General features: G+C 33.4%; 1 protein-coding gene across 11 annotated transcripts in view; it reads left to right on the top strand.

The window, feature by feature from the left end:
* Window positions 1-20,879, top strand: part of LOC105223269 (NAD(+) hydrolase sarm1) — a 119,947-nt gene that overhangs the window by 29,871 nt on the left and 69,197 nt on the right. The window contains exons 1-2 of one of the 11 annotated variants that reach the window (XM_049458632.1): window positions 12,216-12,391; window positions 16,376-16,795. The exons of 7 other annotated variants lie outside the window; for them this stretch is intronic. Coding sequence is in view for 2 of the 4 variants with exons in the window: in XM_049458630.1 (XP_049314587.1) it covers window positions 1,248-1,388 (141 nt within the window). In the remaining 2 variants the exon portion in view is untranslated. Of the gene's footprint in view, window positions 1-1,009; window positions 1,389-12,215; window positions 12,392-16,374; window positions 16,796-20,879 lie in introns of those variants that run through there. 3 more of the 11 variants (XM_049458630.1, XM_049458636.1, XM_049458633.1) reach the window with 3 other exon arrangements.

The raw sequence follows: 20,879 nt of genomic DNA, 5'->3' as shown, positions 1-20,879 counted from the left end.
TATTAAATTAATGAGTAATCAGCGTATTAGAGCTGGAGTTTATGCATGGGTAAACAATTTCGTCTACAAAAGATTCCATAACCTCTTTTGAAAAATTATACCTTAACTTCCTTGTAGTCAAGAAACCATCTTATGTGGTTCTGATGCCGAGTTGATCGTCTTTGGCCAGATAAAAATCCGCAGATCGGTCTCTTTTATGTTATAGGTATCTGTATTCGAGTTTATTCACCCGCACAAAGCTATTGACGGGTTATATCAGTTTCCTTGGGTAAAAATAGCCTTTTTTCAACAATTTTAAAAAATGATATATTTTATTGAAACTTTTGATTGTTACAAACATACACTAAATGTTAACAAAAAAATTCTGAAATTTCAGAAGAAAATTTAGCGACTTTTTTCAAACAGTTGTCAAGTCTTTATGAATTGTATCTTAAAAACCTGTGCAAAATTTCCTGAAGATCGATTGAATAGTTCTCGAGAAATCTTGCCATCCGTTTTCAAAAACACAGTTTCGAGAAAAACAAATTTAAAGACTACACACTTCGCCTAGCTAGCCTCGATCGCATAAGTTCTCATGGCTGTATATCCAAAACTATTACTCGGATCAACTTGAAAACTTAGAACAATATTCGAGAGGTGTTGTAGAATTTAATAAGAAAATAAAAAAAAATAGATTTTTTGAAGCCCTTAAACACATGTAACCCCTTAACTTAACATAAAAATATTTTATATTTTTCTAATGTGTAAAAAATAGTTGTTTTATTGCTGAACATTTAGTTTAATTAGAGAGTGAGCCCTTTGTAGCCAACACAATTGATTAAAACTCATATTTTCACACGTTCAAAACAACAAATCTAACAAGCTTTCTCTCTTTAAAAAAATTTAGTAAATATCTAAAAACGAAAAGAGTACAAATAAATGCAAATCCAAATCTGAAAAGTTCGCTCAACGGAGAAAAAATATTTTCATCAGTGTTTCTGTGTTTATACAAAATGTGAGTTAATGATGTGCAATAAGTGCAAAAAAAATTTATGAAAAAATCTGTAATTAACGAGCAGCCGAAATATCATTTGGGATTCCCAAAAAGTATGTTGCCGAGTGCTAAGTGAAAAAGGAAATAAAAACAACCAAACAAAATAAGATAAAAGTAAACAAAAAGTGGAAAGCAGTGGCTACATAGTCAGTGTAGCAAATAAGCAAAACACAACAACAACAATAACAGCAAAAATATATATGTGCAACCAACAATGGCTGTCAAATCGACGCGCAGTCCATTGATAACGCCACAACAGCCGACAATTGTACCAACACAAACAACAACAAGCACAATGCCAGGCACAACCATACGCTCAAGACTAATCTTCCCCAGAAGTCATCATCACACACAGGTAAAGAAGGTAAAGCAGTTAAACTATGTAGATAATACAGGTCGAAGAGGCTACTAGGAGAGCAAGGTTATATGTATGTATGGTCCTAGAACCTATGTGCCACCAACCAAAACAACAATAAAAAATAAAAGAATTTTTAGTAGATATACGTGGAAAATTGCCTTGCCATAAAAGTAGTTGTACAACAACAAACCAAGTGGTAAACAACCTTTGCTCAAGCATAATCTCTAGGGTTTGCTTATACCTTACATCTCTCTTCTTTTTTTTTGTTTTTATTCTTATTGCCTGGTGTGTATGGCTCATAAAAGGTCGAGATTAAGTGCTGGAATTCCAAAATAACAAAATCTCACACACACACACACCGGCGCACAGCTGGATTCTATCAATACCATTACGCACTAAGCTGGAATTATGAAAGTAACTGTGCACAAGTCAATAACCGGTTAAGTATTGTGCGGTCATTATTTTGTTATTGTTATTGTGTTCTTTTTTCCCTTCTATATGAGGGAACCAAAGCAACATTCCTCACATAACTTCGTTAAATAATGAAGGAAGCAACAACAAATGTATAGGAGAAAATAACAAAAACAAGCTAGGCGGAGAGAAGCGGGCAAGCTAATATGCTTGAAGATACTTATATACATACTTACAAGCGTTTAACGTTAATTGAGTTGTACAATAACATGAAATGAGTATGTATCGATGTACTTGAGACACTAATGAGCTACCAAAATGGGTGCCACGGAAGAATCTGGAAAAAATATGAAAGAATGTCAATATTTTACATTTCTATTAGACACGAATAACAGCTAAAATAGCGGTAGGCTGAGTACGATATCGAATCAAGATGTATGTAGCATACTACTGTGCCCAAAAAATAAGGTGACATTGTATTTATTCTTCAAAATCAATTTCATCCCCTTCAAAGTAATCCCTTCCCGATGCAATGCACTTATGCCAACGGATTTTCCTTCCTTTCATCGAAACACTGCTTGTAGTCACTTTCCGGGATGGCCTTCAGTTCCGTCTTCGCCGCGGCTTGAATCTCCTCTATCGTATAAAAACGGTGTCCCCGGAGCGGTCTTTTGAGCTTGGTGAACAGCCAGAAGTCGCACGGCGCCAGATCAGGTGACTACTCTGGTTGCGGAACGATATGAGTTGAGTTTTTGGCGAAATGATCACGAATTACGAGCGAGCATTATCGTGGTGTAAAAACGCAGAGTTGTCTTTCCACAATTCCGGCCTTTTTAGGCAGATAGCGTTACGCAAACGACGCATAACGTTCAAATAATATTCCTTGTTTGACCGGTTGGAAGGGATTCATAATGCACAACACCACGATAATCGAAGAAAACAGTCCACATGACCTTGATTTTTAAGCGACTTTGGCGCGATATTTTTGGTCTCGGCTCTCTTTTGGCACGATATTCGCTCGATTGATCGGTTGTTTCGGGGTCGTAAGCATAGATCCAAGTCTCATCGCCAGTTATAATGCATTTCATGACACCCTGGTAGTCGGAAAGCATCATTTCACACACTTCAACCCGACGCCTTTTTTCCAAAAAATTCAATGTTTTCGGTACCAGTCGAGATTTGACGCGCTTGAGGCACAAAGCATCCTTCAAAATGGTATTGGCTGAGCCTTTAGATATGCCAACTTCATCAGCAAGGTCACTAATTGTTAATCGACGGTTTTTCAACACCAAATCTTTGATTTGTTGAACGCGAGCTTCGTCGCTTGCGGTTGACGGTCGCCCTGGGCGCTCTTCGTCTTCGACACGTTCACCGCCGGCTTGGAACTCACTATACCACTTGTAAATCTTAGAATTGGTATGTACGAATGACACTTTTTTCAAGCAGCAGCAAAGGTGAAAAAATGTTTCTTTCATAATGTGGCGACTCAGAAATAAGAGTATATTTTTTCATTAATTTTTTAACTTTGTTGAATTTTTTGTAAATATTACAAATTTCAATTTTCCAGTATTTTGCTTTATGTGAGAGATATTAGAAGAATGTTCATACCATATTTTAAGTAAATCGGCTGATTAGAATTTGAGATACTGTGGCATCAAAAAAAGTAGTTTTGAGAAAAACGCTTTTAAAGTTTCGTCGTTCGCTAATCGGGTCTAGAAACCACGACACTACAGCGGCCATAACTTCGGAAATATCTAAAAATTAGAAAACACCTTGCAGGGAGATATTTTTGAATATCTAAGCTATAGATTTATAAAAAAATCAAATTTTTTTTAAATTCCTCTTTCAAATGTTGGTCTCAGATGGTCCATCCATTGAGTTCAATTTTCGATAACTCGTTCGAGCATTTCGACCGGTAACTTGGCTAATGGCACGCGTGATGTCTTGCTCTGGGTCTGAGCGGTATTTTCCGCATAGACTTAAGACTTTACAATTCCAGTAGGAAAAAGTCTAACGGTGTGATATCACATGATTTTGGTGGCCAATCGACCGTCCCAAATCTTGAAAAATTCTCTCAATAAATCCATTGATTGATGCGATGTATGAGAAGTGGCGTCGTCTTGTGGAAACAAAATTTCGTAGAGAGTACGAGCTTCAATTTCAGACATCAAATGGTCGGTTAACATGGCGCGATTGAAGGTTACGTTCCCACCGTCATGATTTTTAAAGAAATATGGATGATTCCACCGGCACACAAATCGCAGCAAACCGTTGTTTTTTCTGGGTGAAATGTCAGCAGTTGAATCCCTTCAGGTTGCTCTTCCTCCTAATTGCAGGAAAAATAAAAAAGTATGTAACTCTTCATGGATCAGCTGTTACTTAAGAAGTTCACAATATCAGCAAGCCTCACAACTTTTGGTTATGATTTTATGTTACAACATTTTTGTGTTCTTAAGAGAGAGAGTTACAATCTTATGGAATCCCACTTTTCCGAAAGTTTTCGATAATCATATTGTTACAGTTTATTGCCTTGAATAACCTCGAAATGGTTTTAGGCGTGTGCAAATTCAAAATAAATTACTGCTTATTATTTACGATTTACTTATATAGTAAATATGTACCTTGGCAAAACTACCTGTAAAAATGTTATTCTGAATTTCATTAGAACTGACTAACCAATTAATTTTACGGTTTTATGTGGTGTAATTCTTGCAAATCAATTATATTAATTTCTTTGTTTATTAAGCTTTGTAAATTATGTACTTGTTGTTCCGGAAATTACAATGTAAGTATGTAGGGATAAATATTCAAGTATGTGAGTCAGGTAGTTGATTTTGAACAGCTCTGTGATTTTTATTCTATTTCAATTCTTCAGAGTTCACTTATTTTTCCTTCACTAACCGCGGAAAATCGTGTGAATTTTAAAAGTATTTATTTTCATAAACTAAATATACACGAAAATCCAGCGGCACACGCGTCTAGGCAATTTCAAGTTATTCACCTGTTATTCTCCGACATTTGTTTATAATAAAAACCTCAATCTTTATATTAACGCTATTTCTTACAAGTTAAAAACAAAAATGAAAAAATTGATTTTCACCAAAAAAATTTCACTTGCAAATATCTTCTAAAGTTAGTTAATAAAAGCTTTATTGCGCGCCGCTACTAAATTTCCGACCAAATAGCAAAAATTATAGGATTTTTATAGGACATAAATGTTTGCGTTGGCAGCCCATAAAACGTCTTTATGAAGTTAGAAGGTGAACAACGAAATATTCCTTCGAGAAAAATAATATTATTATTTATGCTCAGATGCCACTGCAACAATACAAAAATCTATATATACATATGTAGATACATATATATGAGTATGTGCGACTGTAAAGCATTGTTGTTGGTAGCGAAAAGCGCAACAGCGGAGCCACTCGTCCATTCAACAAAACAAAGGCAACTTTTAAGTAATCTTCCGCAACAAAATGAGATATATTCAGGCAAATTATGCATACATATACATACATATCTATCTATATATCTATATTTAAACACACATACATGCAGCCGCATTTGTTTGCAGACACACACACATACACATATGAAACCATAAATAACTTGTGCGCCGCTGTAACTGTCTCGGTACAGAAGCACTTGTTTTTCAAAGATTTCAAAGTTCAATCCAGTTGCTATTTATGCACTTCCCTACACTCACACATATATACATATGTATATGAGTATATAGTATATGCTCAACAAGTAATTTCGCTTTTTTTGTGGTATAACATATTTTGTTACTTGTTGCCTGAGGTCTGATAGAACTTGTCGAGTTGTGAATCGAATGAGCAACTAGAGCTGCTATCGTTTAGCTGTAACCTGGCAAGTGTCAAATCGAACCAACAACTGGCATAAATTAAAGAGACCTTCTGGTCAAAATATAATAGCAGTCGCCACAAGTTCGTTAGAACCTGGAATGGCACGAAATGAACAAACTGGCATAAATTGGAGAGACCCATAGTTTATGTTACAATAGAAGTAGGCCACAGGTTTGCTAGAATACCAATCGACCAATCAACTGCCATAAATTAAAGAGAACGTCTGCTTCCTAATAGTACAATAGAAGTCGTCACCGGTTTACAAAAATACGAATCGAACAAACAACTGGTATAATCTGAGTATTTTGTAAAATGTTCCTAAAAGGAAGAAAAACACACGTGAAACACTTTAAGCTCTTTTTTTTCGAAAACTTTTAATTGGCGTAGTTTATTAGAAGCTTACAGCTTTTCAGAAAATTTTAATTCCCAATTAAATTGTATTTTGGAAAAGGTTTCGAACATTGTGCCGAAACTTTTGAAATTCCAATTTTCTCAACTAATTATAGGAACATGTAATGTTATTTATGCTGAAAATTTGTTTGGATTATAAAACGTCGTTTGCTTGGGACTAAATTAGGTTAGAGTTAAGAGTTGGTGAGGTAAAGAATTCTTCTTGCACAGCTGAGTATACCAAAATACTCATTGGGATATCTAAATACTTAAATTTTTCAGCATACCGTATGTACGCCTATTGGATAATGTCCACTAAGAACTCTTTTGATTGCGGAAAGTTGAAACTTGACGAGAGCAAGCAATTCAGTTTATCTCTTGCATTCTACTTTGGACCAGAAAGAACTGGTAGTAGCTCGAGACCCAGCGCTTGCTTAGCCCATACCAAGTCCATGGGTTCAATGCTAAAATACAAGAGGAGAACACGCATCTTTCGCAAACTGATTTGATCAATCCGTCTGTTCACAGCTCAACGGCTTTGTAGTTGCCAGTGATTCCTCTATGGTCAGGCGCCAAAACTAGTCTGATAATGAAATAGCATGGTGCTATCGACGGTGTAGGCTGACAATCCGTGATTAATTTTGAGCATACAGTGAATAAAATATTATTGTCGCTCACTGAATAGTCATGTCACTGAAAAGACCTGCAGTTCAGAGCAATACATCTCAAGACACCTTACTAGCAGTCACCTCAGCTTGAAAAACGCTACATTTATCCGCGTTTAAAACTATGCTTGACCTGTTTGAGTCTAGAAAGGCAAAAAAAAAATATAACACGAGTCATTTACTTACTAAATATATATAGAACCAATAAACTGTTCTTATTTAATGGCAAATACTTAAGTAGCTTCTAATTGTTTTAATATTTCTTTTTTTTTTTTAATTTCAAGTTGGAAATAATATTTTAAATGCTTATACATATTGATTATAATATTAATTTATTTATCACATAAAACAACAAATTAAATGCTCACTGGGTTATAGTTATGATCAGTTGCTTTTGTATGCGGCTCTTTAATATCCCATTTTTTATGGCTGCTCAAGTGCTTAAGTACGTTTGCCATATATGTCTATATATATGTACATACACATAGTTATGTGCATGTATGGGTGCTTGCATGCAAGTGATATTTCCCGCCAGCTCATTTAAACATTTTCCTCCCTACAAAGAATAATGACTTGATTTTCTTGTTGTTTTTGCGTTTTATAATTTTTGACGTCAGTAATTTTCAATTAAAAGCGTCTGGATTTTATACTTTATGACGCTGGAGAAATATTATGACTTGCGCTAATATTTTTTATTTTCGAAGTAAAGTTATGGTGGAGGCAAAAAATAAAAGATATGGAGAGAAAATTGTTTCTAGGCTCTAATATTTCAAATTTTTGAATTTTACTGAATATTTTTAAGAGACAAATATTAACAAAAAATACGTGAACGCGTTTTTAATATGCACATTTTTTCATAAATTTGGCTAATTTTTTTTTTGAAATAAATTGTGATAAAAAAGTACACGAATGATACAAAAAAACGCAAAATATTTAATTAATCATAAATATCTATTTTGTCGCCTCCAAAGTATTACCCACATTGGAACACACTTATGCCAACGATTTGTCCAGTCCTCCTTTTTTGGGATGGCTATCAGTGTCTTCAGCAATTTTTTTTATCTCTCCGATCAACTGAAAAGGAGTTCCATTTTTCTTTACTTGTCCTTCAACCATTACCGGTAATTACTTTTTAAAATTTTAGTTTGGAAATAATTTTAAGAAAAGTCTTCCTCAACGCTAGAGCATCAAGGTAATCTAAACGCTCTCAAAATCAATACAGCAGTAACAATAGTACATTAAATTGAGTAAATGCACTTTTAGTTATTTATTTATGTCTCTTCAAGAAAAATTGACAAAAAAAAGTTTTTTTCTGACTTGAATGTGGACATAACCCCAAAACAACATCAAACTAATATTGGATAATTTTGAAAATAAATTGTTAAAATAAATATTTTATATTAAAATTGTAAACATTTTCTTAAATCTTAATTTCATATTAATAATCTCTCTTAATTTTTTTTTTTATTAAAGTGGTAAAATTTTTCTTAAATTTAAATTCCAAAATTTTTTATTCAAAGTAAATTTTTTTATTTTTGTTAAAAACTTTTATTCCAAATAAAAAAATTTAATAAAAACAAAACTAGTTTCTAGTTCCTATAAAAATTATAATTAATTACAGTTATTACTCTCGACATAACCCATAAGCCTCAAGAATTCTGCTGTACTACATACCCATTGTTATTGTTGTTTTTACTGTTTTTTTTTAGTATGTATGAGAATATTATATAATTGATTACACTGCTAATTGAGGGCACACCAAATGTAATGTACAGTTATTTATTGCTTTTTTGTTTGAATGAAGTTTTCTCTTCACTTCAAAATGCATTATGCCAATTTTAACGGTATTTTACATAAATACGCTGAGGAAATCCACACATTCATGGTAACAAAGCGTGAGTGCAGCATTAAAACAATTAAAAACCCAACAACAATAAGCCAAAAGCCACTCTGTATGCAAGCCACAGCGCGCTTATGTTGCAACAACAATAATAACTATGTATACACAAATAGCAACCGCAAAGTTGCTGAGTCGTTTGGTGAATGCAGTTAATTAACAAGTCACCAAATTGCAGCGGCTACAAGGCAGCGAGTGCCACAGCAGCTGGCAGTGTGGCAGCTTAAAGTAGCCAACAGCACGCACACATACATATGTATGCATATACAAGTATATATGTAAAGGGATATGTAACTTACTGCCTGAAATTAATTTTTGTTAATTTTGTATTTTTTCCGCTCGTCAATGTTTAGCTTGAAGGCATTAAAATATATATAAACACAATACATACATCTGCATCTACACACGCACACCAGCACATCCTGTTGCTGTTTTTATGCCGCTGTCACTTTTGACCCCAATAAAGTGTGAAATTTGTTATGTGCACGCTGCCAACCGCCGGCCGGCAAACATCGCTCACACACACACTCCCACATGAACACAAACACATACAAGTACATGAAAACATACCTTCAACAAGCCTCACGGCCTATGGCATGTATGTAGATTCCCACTCATTTGAAGTATTTAATAATCATTTAAATTCGGCATGACTCTGAGTTAACCGCCATGCTGTGACAGCAACAACATCCAGCGCCTAGATATCATATTTATGCTTGGCAGCAGATACTGTTAATTAAGCGTTTCAGATAAATTATCTGATACGCTAAATAGACAGAAAACGAGTACAGAATGTATCGAGTTTCGACAAATTCAAATTATGAATGACTGCCATAGCGATAACTTCGAATTTTTATGACTAACTGATATATAGTATGTACATACATATTTATACATACCAACATGTGGAAATATATGTAAAAAGATTTAGATTTCCCTCATAACTTGTTTAACATATTGCAATTTTATTGATCTATTAATTTTTGCTTTTTTGATGTTGACAATTTTTGCTTTTGTTGGCTGGCACTGATTTGCTTGCGTTTAGATAAAAAGTTAACGGTGATTGCACTGAAGCTATAATACTCTTTAAGAAACATAAGATTCCATACAACAACTTTATATTATCATTCAGTTTGTATGATAGCTATTTGCCATATTGATCCGATCTGACGAGTTTCTTCAGGGATAATACCGTTGTCTTGAGTAAAGCATGCCATATTTTGTGAAGATATCTCGTCATGTGAAAAAGTATTCCATATAAACACTAGATTCTGATCATTCAGTTTGTATGACAGCTATATGCTACAGTAGTCCGGCATTGCCAGTTCCGACGTGTGAAAAATTTCAGAGCAAAATCTTAAAAAATAAGGGACTAATTTGCGTATATAAAGACAGCTCAGCTTTCTGATTTTTTATATAGATACATATATATTTTATATGGTATCCGACGTCACCATCAAAGCATTATAAGCGTCATAGCTAACTTCCCAAAATTAAATTCCTCATAACCGGACACCAGTCCGTCTAAGGGCATGTTCATATGTATATGTGGGAGCGTTTCAAAAACGAGTGTTTACTTTACTGTTACTTTTACTTACTTAGAGTCAGGAATTGCAGCTCAGAACTATATTTTTATTGAACTAACAAATGCGAGCCAATGTCAGCTAGGAGTCCATGAATGACAATTATCCCATTAGTTTCTGTGAGTCACCGCGAATCAGACGACACCAGCGCCAGACAATTTGTTTGATGTAATCATTTTACGTATTTTTCTTTAAAAAAACTGCCTTTTAAAACACCAAGAATTAATAAGAGTAAAAAAGCGAGAACTTTAAGTGAACACACTATTGTTGACAAACTTTATGAAATCGTGTCCGTTCATCAGAGATACTTTGTATGAAATTTTATCAAAATTGTTTCCGTGTCTGGTCATTGGAACGAACTTATGTCTGGTTATAGGAATTTCTTTTATATGAAAATAATATTGAAAATATTCATGCAATTTCACCAGTTATGGGAGATGTCCGGCTATGAGGACTGCCCGTAATGAGAAATTTCACATTGTACACTGTTCAGAGTATTTTTCAGAGGAAATTTTCTGAAAACTTTTACGCATTACGAATTATAGAATCTTTATCTCCTTACGCTGTTCAAAATATCTATTTAAGCTGTATATTTCTTAGAATTTGCTTCATTTTCAATATGAGATAACTCTATTCGCATTCCCACATAAATATTGCAATTAAAAATTAAAATAAATAGAAATTTCATACGACATTTTATTATGCACTTTGTTAAGAATAGTTGCCAAATTCATTATCAGCTGGCAACACCGATTTCCACTCTCAAAAATCACACACTATGTGCTCTCTCGCGCTTTGCTTTGAGTGTTTGTATGTATTTATGTATGTGTTTCCACCCCATTGCATATTCAAAAACAGCTGCCGAAAATGTTGTTTATTTTCTAGTGCAAGTCACTCTGTCAGTCAGTCAGTATTTGTAAGAATTTACCAAAACGCCAAGCACATGTTGCACACGCTTCAAAAGTTCAAAAGCCGAAAACTTAACGAAATAATTACGAATAAAAATACAGAGAAAAGCAAATGAGAAACAGCAAACACTTCAATTCATAATCCAACGCAGTGAATGAAAACAAAACGAAAAAGTAAATAGAAGATAAGCAAAGGTAAAACGAAAACAGCAATCAGAATAGCGAAATATGAAAATGAAGTGAAGTAAATTAGTTGTTGCGTACATACATACATACATATTCAATGAACGCGAACAAACATACACAAACACAGAGACATCCGCTAGTGTACCAGAGCATTTCCGCGCAATTTTTAGTTGTATGTATGTGTATATGTGTGTTTGTTTTTATTTGTATGCGGGCATGTTTGTATTTCAGTGTGTGTGAGTGTTTGCCTTTATTGTATCTACGAGTGTGCCGCCTTTATATCTGCTATCTCGGCACGCCGCTTGGCCATAATCAGTTGCTGCTTTTGTTGACAACGGACTAATCGCGCAAAAAGCAACAGCAAAAGCAACCAAACATGAAAACTTAATGAAAGCAGAAACGGAAAACAAAGAACGAGGGAGAAACACGAGAATAGAATTTACCGAAATAAAGGGAAATTTGCTTGACATTACAGTTAAAGGGGGATATTTTTACGTTTTCTGTTTTGTATAATATTTTCGTATGAAAAGTAAAGGTGAAAATAAAATCGAGCACATTATTTATTCTTATAACTATAATTCTTGCTGTTATTGTGTTTGCTGGCTCGCCTACAGTAGGTTTTCCTTATAGTTTTCTACTTCATACTGCCCACCTTCAAATACTTTTAGCGAAACTTGGCAGCACTTGGCGTCTTTGCTACATTTCAATTTGACTTTCAGTTTGCCGTGTGACTTTTGTTTTAATTTTATTTTATTTCTATCTACCTTGCCTCTTTTTTATGTGCTTTTATTTTTTGCAACTTGTTTTCGCCGCTGCTTCGCCACCATAAACATACAATCAATCGGTCGTGTTGTTTCGCCAGCATATTCTGAATCAGTTGCGTTTGTGGGGCTTTCAGTTACAGTTCGTTGCGATTCGTTTCGTTTTGATTTAACCAAAGTTCATTCTAGTTCCGGGCTTACAACGCGCGTCCACGCTCGAGCGACGCTGTGCCGTTGTGCGGCGTTTTGTTCGAAAGCAGCGGCAGAGATTGAACAAATAATAGTTGAAAATAGATAATTTTAAGTTTTTCATGTGCAAAAGTGCCTTTGAAGGTGTGTCTCTTTATACTATTTAATTCAATTTACAGTGTGTTTTGTGACTTATACTTCTTGTGGGTATAAATATGGAATATTTGCTTGTAAAAATTAAAAAAGAAGTGTTATGCTGAAAAATTACTAATTTTTTTACTGTTTTTAAATATATACCTTTTTAATAATTTGAATGAAATATAAGAAACAAGCTACGAGTTCTTCCCTTACTATACAATTTTATTTCGTTTTTAATTTTTTAGTAAAAAAGTGATTTAGTGAAAATTTCCTTGAGTGTTTACAGTGTATACAAAAAATAATAATTTACTATTCTGAAATAAAAACGAAAATCGAATAATATCTAAAGTTGCTCTCTGAAAATTTCCAACTCAAACCGACATATGTTTAAAACCCAAGAATTATTAAAAACATATTTTATTTTTGTATTAAAAAAGAAATAAATAAAATATTTAATTTTGTAATAAAAAATAAAATATTTATTTTGGTATTAAAACAAAATAAAATAATTTTGAAAATTTAAATAAAATATTTAATTTTGTAATAAATAATAAAATATTTATTTTGGTTTAAAAAAAGAAAATAAATAAAATAAAATAATTTTGAAAATTTTGAAATTTTCAAAGTGTTGTGAAATAGTTTTCTAAACAATTTCAATTAATACAAGCAGATAGTAAAAACGGAAATATAACTCTAGTTATAAAAGAGTAGAGCAAAAGTCTGTTTTACCCAAAAATATGATAACGAAATTCAAATTATGATAACAAAGTTATGCACCAAATTTTTAAGCTACCAATTTGTGGGATGATCGGCCCAAATTCTGTTGAACGATCCTCTAAAAGCGTAATAGACTTTTTCTATTCGCCATGTGAACCACTTAAATTCAATACAGAGAAGGTGGTATGGTTTAAGTGATGAAATTGCTCTCTAAATGAAATCAATTTGAGTATTCCTGATATTTTCCATATGTTCACTATTGTATTATATTAGACAACAACTTTTGGAATAAATAACAATTGTCAAATATGGTAAAAAAAATTCATCGTAAACCTTTTCAACATATTCACTTCTGTTTAATGCAAATCTTGTTCAAATCTTACGTTTTAGAGCGTAGACCTAAATTTTAGGAAAGAAAGTTTTAGTCGCGAAAGGATAGCTGCGCGGCCTGTGATATAAAAATGTCAAACTACTGATTTTTGTAGCTGTGACTCCAGAAAAATACATACATATGTATGTAAGCTACAAAATTTGATCGAGAGACCACAAGCTTTTCAGAAAAATAAATAAAACGTTCATTGCCTTGAACTTGATGATAGGTCAATTGAAAATTATCCAGCCTAACGCATAGATGGCGCTACTAAAATTAAATCCACATGATTTATGGTGATAAAAAAGAATTTCGCATTTTGATAAAATAATGCTTTTTGAAAAAAAAAGCGAAATTGAATCAAAAACTTGGTTTGATTATCTGTATACGCCTCAGGAAAATCAATTATCAAGGACTGGCGTACTAAGTTTAGACGTGGTGAAATGAGCATGGCAGACTGTGAACGCAGTGAACTCCCAAAAGAGGCTGTTAACGAGGTAAACATCAAAGAAGTCCAGAAATAAATTTTGGACGACCGTAAAGTGAAGTTGTTCGAGATAGCACGAACTCTAAAGATACCAAATGAATGTGAACAACATATTATTCAAGAATATTTAGGATATATGAGAAAGATCTGTGCAAATTGGCTGCTGTGCGAGCTCACTTTTGACCAAAAACAGCGACGAGTAGATGACTCTGAGCATTGTTTGGAAATGTTTAAATATAATAAACTCGAATTTCGATATGTGACAATGACTCCACTTTTTCCCTTCGAAGTCCAATCGACAGTCATCGAGTGAACTGCACACGATGAACCTGCTGCAAAGCTTGAAAAAACGGAATAGTCTGCTGGCAAAGTCGTATTTGAAGAGAAAGACAGTACTGTTTTACCAAGCCATTGCACCGTGTCACAAATTAGTGAAAATGATGGAAAAAATCTACCAATTGGCCCTCAAATCGCTTCTTTATTCAATGTATTCACCAGAAAGGGCTCTAGCGAGAATTTTCAGTGCTCAGATCTCAAAATAATGTTTGCAGGAAAGAAATTTCTGTCAAAACTGAGGCGTGATCGCCGAAATTGAGGCCTACAAGTATTTCGAAGTAAAGGACAAATAGGATATATGCATGTATATAAAAGATCAGCACGGCGAGCTGAATCGATTTAGTCCGTTAATGTATAAGCGTTTTTGAGATATCGATATGGACTTTTTTCTATAAGAAGCTGCTTATTTGATGGAACCGCCGATATCAGACTACTAGAGCATATAGTTGCCTTACAAACAGCTCAATCAATATCAAGTTCTTGTATGGAAAACTTTTTTGTTTGACAAGATGTCTTCAAGAATTTGCGTAGATTATTGTTCAAGGCAACAAAATAGTCTCCGAACGAATTCTTCAGTTTTAACTTCTATAGCATATAGCTGTCATACTAACTGATTGAATGACATTGTATGGAAGCTTTTTTTATTTGTTAAGGGTATAAGAGCTTCGGTGCAGCCGAAGTTAATGATTTTCTTGCTTAATATAAGTAATAACTGTTATCTTTGAAAAACTCAATACTCAATCACAAGCACTTGAATCCCCGAAATGATTGCTTTTGATTTCGGTCGCGAAGAAAGCAGCTTTCTGCTTTAAAGTTAAATTATCAAACAAAAGTTGATTTATTTTAATTTCCGCATTTTTTTCGGGATATCTGTATTGCGATTAGAATGCTTGAGTCCAAAGCTTTTACCATAATTATTTATATTTTTATCTTTCTGGCCTTGTTTAACAACATTATGTTTGGCTGTGGGCCAAAATCGCGCCAAACAACAGCAGCACAATAAAACATAAACATAACAACATTAGAGGCATTAATGTGAAATTCAACAACAACAGCAAAAACAATAAATATCGGATCTTAATGGGAGCATCAGCGCGCGTAACAATTGAATTGACGCAAGATGCGGCGCGCAGCTAAATCACAGGCCATACAGGTATAAGTATGTGCGTGTGTGTATGTACGCGCATTTATTTAGCTAACGAGCCAAAGCAACGCCGATCAAAGTGAAGCGGCCGAAAGAGCGCGCGAGATCGCGAACTGCTGCCCGTTTTCGCATTGCCATTTGCTATTTCGCATTGTGTTCCGTTGGTAATTATAGCCAGCGGGTATCCTCAGCAGCGGCGCCGACGTCGCCAACTTGTCTTGCCCACAGCCAGACACATGTACGGACGGACAGACGCGCTACAATTGCTGAGCGCGCGCCGTTGCTGATTGATTGTGTTGAATTTCATTATTTTTAATTTTATTGCATATTTTGTTGTTGTTGTTTTTTTTTGGTGATTTTGGATTTTTTACTTCGCTGAAAAGTATTGTGCTTGCGCTTTGTTGTGTTTGACGTGCTTCAATTGCGCTTGAATGCCAACAAATGTCAAAATGAACAACAATTCATTTAGGTTTAATTTTTTTGAAAATTTGTGTCTAATGTGCAGAATTAAATAAAAATAATTTGCAATTCAAATAATTAAAAAATAAAAATGAAAAAGCTTGAAATAGAAAAAAAATAAAAAACACTTAAAATTAATGGATGTTGGAAAAAATATTAAAAACTAAAAATAAATCAAAAAGTGAATTAAATTAACAATAACATGGAAAACCATAAAAAAATAAAATTAATAGATTTTTAAAATTTTTTAATTAATAAATAAAAAAATTTAATTAAAGACTAAAAATAAAACATGTTAAATTATAAAAAATAGATTAAACAAATAGAATTTTAAAAAATCTAAAAATATAAATAAATACCCAAAATGTTAAGATAAAAATAAAAGTTAACAAAAAAGTCAAAAAAAGTAGATCTAAATTAAAAATAAAAAAACGTGATTCATTTAAAAATAAATGCCAATTATTTCTCGTGTTGCAGGCAACTGTGCGCGTGAGTAATTGTGTTGTGTGGCAGTGCGGCAGCAACGAACAACACCTGCCAGCCGCTGTTGCCAACTCATTCGCAGTGCAAACAAGTGAAACAAATAAATTAAATAAATTGTATTAAATAAATTCAAATTGAATTAAAATAAATGTATATTCTTACCTATTCATGTGCCTTTGCATGTGTGTGCGCGCCAGCAAAGTAGCGCTCAAGTGCCCTTGACGTGCAACAAGGCAGGCAGTGGCGCGGCTCAAGTTATGCGCTGCAGCATTGACGAGCGAGTGTAAAGATTTTCAAGTGCAACTTAAAAATAGCAGATAATAAATTGTAAATTGTCGACAAGCAAGCGATTCTTATTTCAACTTGTGAATTCAACGTACTTAACAACGTCTTGTTGGCGCTGCAACTGACAAGGTACGTTTTCGCACTTATAAGCATTCTTTTATATAAAATAATAATATTCGTGATTTTAATTGCGTTTCTCAAATTTACTCGAAGAGGATATTTTGTAAACGTTATGTGAGTTTTCTTGCAAGGCTCTCTTTTATCTACTATAACTATTCGTGTTCGATTCACCACTGATCTCTTTGTTTGGGCTCTGCCTTCTTTCTACAACATTTACATTTGAAAGTAGCCACAAAGTTATCAAGTTTAATTTAGTTAATATATTATTCGGATAACACTTGATATTATTGTCACTAATTATAATCAAGTCTAGTTTATTTGATTTATGTTCGATTTGCCCCAGCATTACTCGTTACTTTTGAAGATACGTATTTTAATACAACAACACAGTTTTTCCACTGTATTCAATAAAAGAGCTAATATATACCTCAATAATGGCCAAAATATGACAATACAAGAACTAAAGACTTATTAAATAGCTTCAAGAAAAGTATATACAGTGGTAGCTGCGGCACTATAGCGGAACTGTCCATTTGGAGAACATGAAATGAGAGTGCCCTATAACAACACTTAAGTTTCATTAATAAAATTTATAAATTTGTCCTTAATGTTAAGGTAGGTAAGTTTTAGAGCAGTTTCGCAAGATCTGGTGGATCCATTGTGAAAATATTATGAGAAGGTTAGTGGGTTAAAGAGAAAAGTTCTAGAATATTTTTCAATACTCTCTATATTTCTGGAATGGATCTATATGAGCCTTTTCAACTACTTTTCTATGTTTGTTGTACGATAATGCGCCGCCTCATCGATCGACGCTTGTGACCGACTATTTGACCAAAAATCACATTTTAACCATTAGCCACTCCCCATATTCACCTGATATGGCACCGTGCGACTTCTTCCTTTTCTTAAAACACTCGTTCGACATGCTTTTGGACCGTGCAAAAAGCTGTATTGAAGCAGAAGGAGACTATTTTGAATAAAATAAATTGATTTTGTCGAAAAAACCATTTGTTTTTTGTTTTAAAGTCCTGTTTACTTTGGAACGCACCTTGTAAAACCGAAAGATACGATATGCGGACGATTGATAGATTGTTTCCGGGTCGTAAGCATATGCCCAAAACTCATCGCCAGTAATAATACATTTCATAACATCGTAGTAGTCGGAAAACATTATTTCACAGACCTTAACGCAACGCTGGTTTTCGAAAAAATTTAGTAATTTTGGAAACAGTCGTGCTTTCACTTTCTTTAGGTTCGAATGATCTTTCAAAATGACTTCACTGATACTTTCGATATTCCAACGTTGCTAGTAAGATCCTAAAATCGAAAGATACCTATATATTCGTTATATGTGTGAATTCATTCCATATTGCCTTGTGATTTTCACATTGTCATCATTCTAAAGAACAAATTTTTATTAAACTTCTAAATACAAAAATCGTATAATAATATTGCTATTGAAATCCTGAGTGATACTGTATAGCACTTTTAGCAAATTTTTTCGTATTTAAAGAATTTCCACAGTAAATTTGTCAAACCTGCCATATACCCTCGATAATTTTTGTAAAATATTCGTTTCCACAATGTTTTTCTTTGACAAGTTGAATAAGATACGAGTATGATAGTGGAAAAGGTGGCGCCATTGTGCCACACCTTACATTGCAATTATTTCTTACGCGCAATTCTTGGAAATACAACAACAATAAAAGCAAAAACCAACAACACCTTAAATTTTTCCTTTGCGCGTATTTTTAATCAATTTCGTATTTGCTTTAGTTTGCTTTTTCAGCAGAGTTCGCACTTAAACTACGCCTCCTCATGCCGTTGCCTCACGATTAGAGTAAGCGAACACAAACATACACGCGCGATGCATGTTTGCGATAAGCAAGTTTATCTTCATCCATAACAATCACAATGTTTCATTGCTGGCTTTTGTCAAGTGTCGAATTTCCGACGATTTATGACTCTCTTAAGTGATTTACAACAATTTCTGCTGTCGAACGCCCACAGCTGCCGCTCGCACTCCAATTGCAGCAGTGATTTTGGGTGGAGCGCGAGGTGCAAGAAGAAAGAGTGTAAAACACTACACCTAGGCAGCCAAGGTTGCGTGGGCACACACACATATACATATGCAAATGTATAAATGTTATACACACTTTGGTACATATATGTATGTATGTGTGTGGGCTGCACTCAACTCTGCCAATACTTTGGGTTCATTGTAATTTGCATCTTGAACTGCTCCACTTGGGCGCGTGTTCAAGGCGCATTGCACTTGCGAAGTGTCCTTCGTTGTCGACTTGCGTGCGGCTGTGTGTATGAGTGGTCTCAAGCTGTCAGTATAAAGGACTTACTTAATGGCGCCAACGGGAAAGTAGGTTGATGTATGTAATTGAGGTCAATTGGGGATTATTTATTGGCTTAGCGCGACAGTGATGTGGAATTGTTTGGTTTTCTGCATGAAGTTGGCTGTGGTTTAATTATGTACTCAGAATTTCGATAATGGAAGAACATAAAGAGCAAGTTGAATAAGATAAATTAAAATTAATTTAAAAAAATTAAATTAGAATTATTCTAAAACTAAAATAAGTAAATTTGATGTAGAGTTTTGTAATTCTTAACTGGTTCATGTAATAATTTATACATTTCATGTTTACACAAAGTCTTGCTGTGTAAAGGAAGCTTCAGATTGTGTACGGTGTTTTCGTAGCGAAAAAGTATGCAACTGACAACTGAGTTGAATGTATGCATTTATATGAAGAGCGACAGATTTGATAATGCATTCTCAACCGGAGAAGCATCCGGTATACCAATCTCCTACCATCTTTAACGAAGAAATACACATTCTGACGTCGCCTTAAGAAACAATTAGTGGACTTTTTTGTGGGAATTCAGTGTCATTTGGTCACCGGCATAATACAATATGAAAAGAGACAAATACTACTCATTGAAGTAAAAGGAAGTCGGTAAGGGATCTCCTCCTTACTTTCAAAAACTAGGAAATAAAAAATCAACAGAACTTAGGACATGAGTTTTATCATGAGCAATGGAGCAAAGGAACAAGCAACTACATACTTTTTAATTCTTTCGAGGGTTCTCAGTTGTGTTTTACTATGAACTTTATGTCCTAGGCGCTACCAATCGCGGCCAGACGTCATTTTCACAACTTGTTTTAAACCAATATCTATACAAAGAACATATTGTTATACCTTTGCCACCAATGAATTGAAAGGCTATGCCATTCACATTTCTCTCAAACTGTGTGACTGTCTTTGTTTATTCAATAAAAGGAGGTTATGACCTAAATACAGCTCATAAATTAATATTTGTGTGAAATTGTGCGCCGGAAAAAAAAACATATGCGACTCATTGGGTAAAAATATTTAATTACTTTTAACGAATATTTGTAATTTAATAATTATCACATAATTAATCAATTATAATAAACGACGAAAAATTAATAAAATTAACCAGTTTAAAAAAATTTAAAAATTAAAATAATTTTACAAATTAAAAATTAAAATTTTAAAATTAAATTAATTTTACAAATTAAAATTTTAAAATTGAAAATCTAATTAAATTAAAATTTTTAAAACAAAAAGTCTAATTAATTTTTAAATTAAAAATTTTATATTTAAAAAATATTTAATTTAAAACTTTAATATTAAAAAATTATTTAGTTTAATTAACATTTTATGATTTAATTTAATTAAAATTTGAATAAATTTTTTAATATTAAAAATTATATTAATTTTAATTTTAATAAATTTTTTTTCTATTATGTGGCAATCCTTTCCAAATATATATTTCACCGAAATCTGCCTGTTCAGTTTTAATTACAAATTGCAATATTTTTAAATTTTATAATGTCTTTCAATATGAATTTTAAATTAACCTACAACTCTCCCAAATTTTTCAGTTGTAACCATACTTAAATCTTTTTAATGTATTATTAAGATTTCATTGTTAATTTATTTCATATATTTAATTGAAGTTAATTAAAGTAATTAAACAAGTGGCAACTTTTTTGAAAAATTATTTTCTTATCTACACCGACGTAAGCCACAACATTTCGAGGTGTTTTGTCTTGAAC

The sequence above is a fragment of the Bactrocera dorsalis genome, chromosome 5, assembly GCF_023373825.1.
Source record: "Bactrocera dorsalis isolate Fly_Bdor chromosome 5, ASM2337382v1, whole genome shotgun sequence".
NCBI classification, from domain to species: Eukaryota; Metazoa; Arthropoda; class Insecta; order Diptera; family Tephritidae; genus Bactrocera; species Bactrocera dorsalis.
Note: the sequence above shows the minus strand (reverse complement) of the source record. Positions and strands in the feature narration are given on the sequence as shown.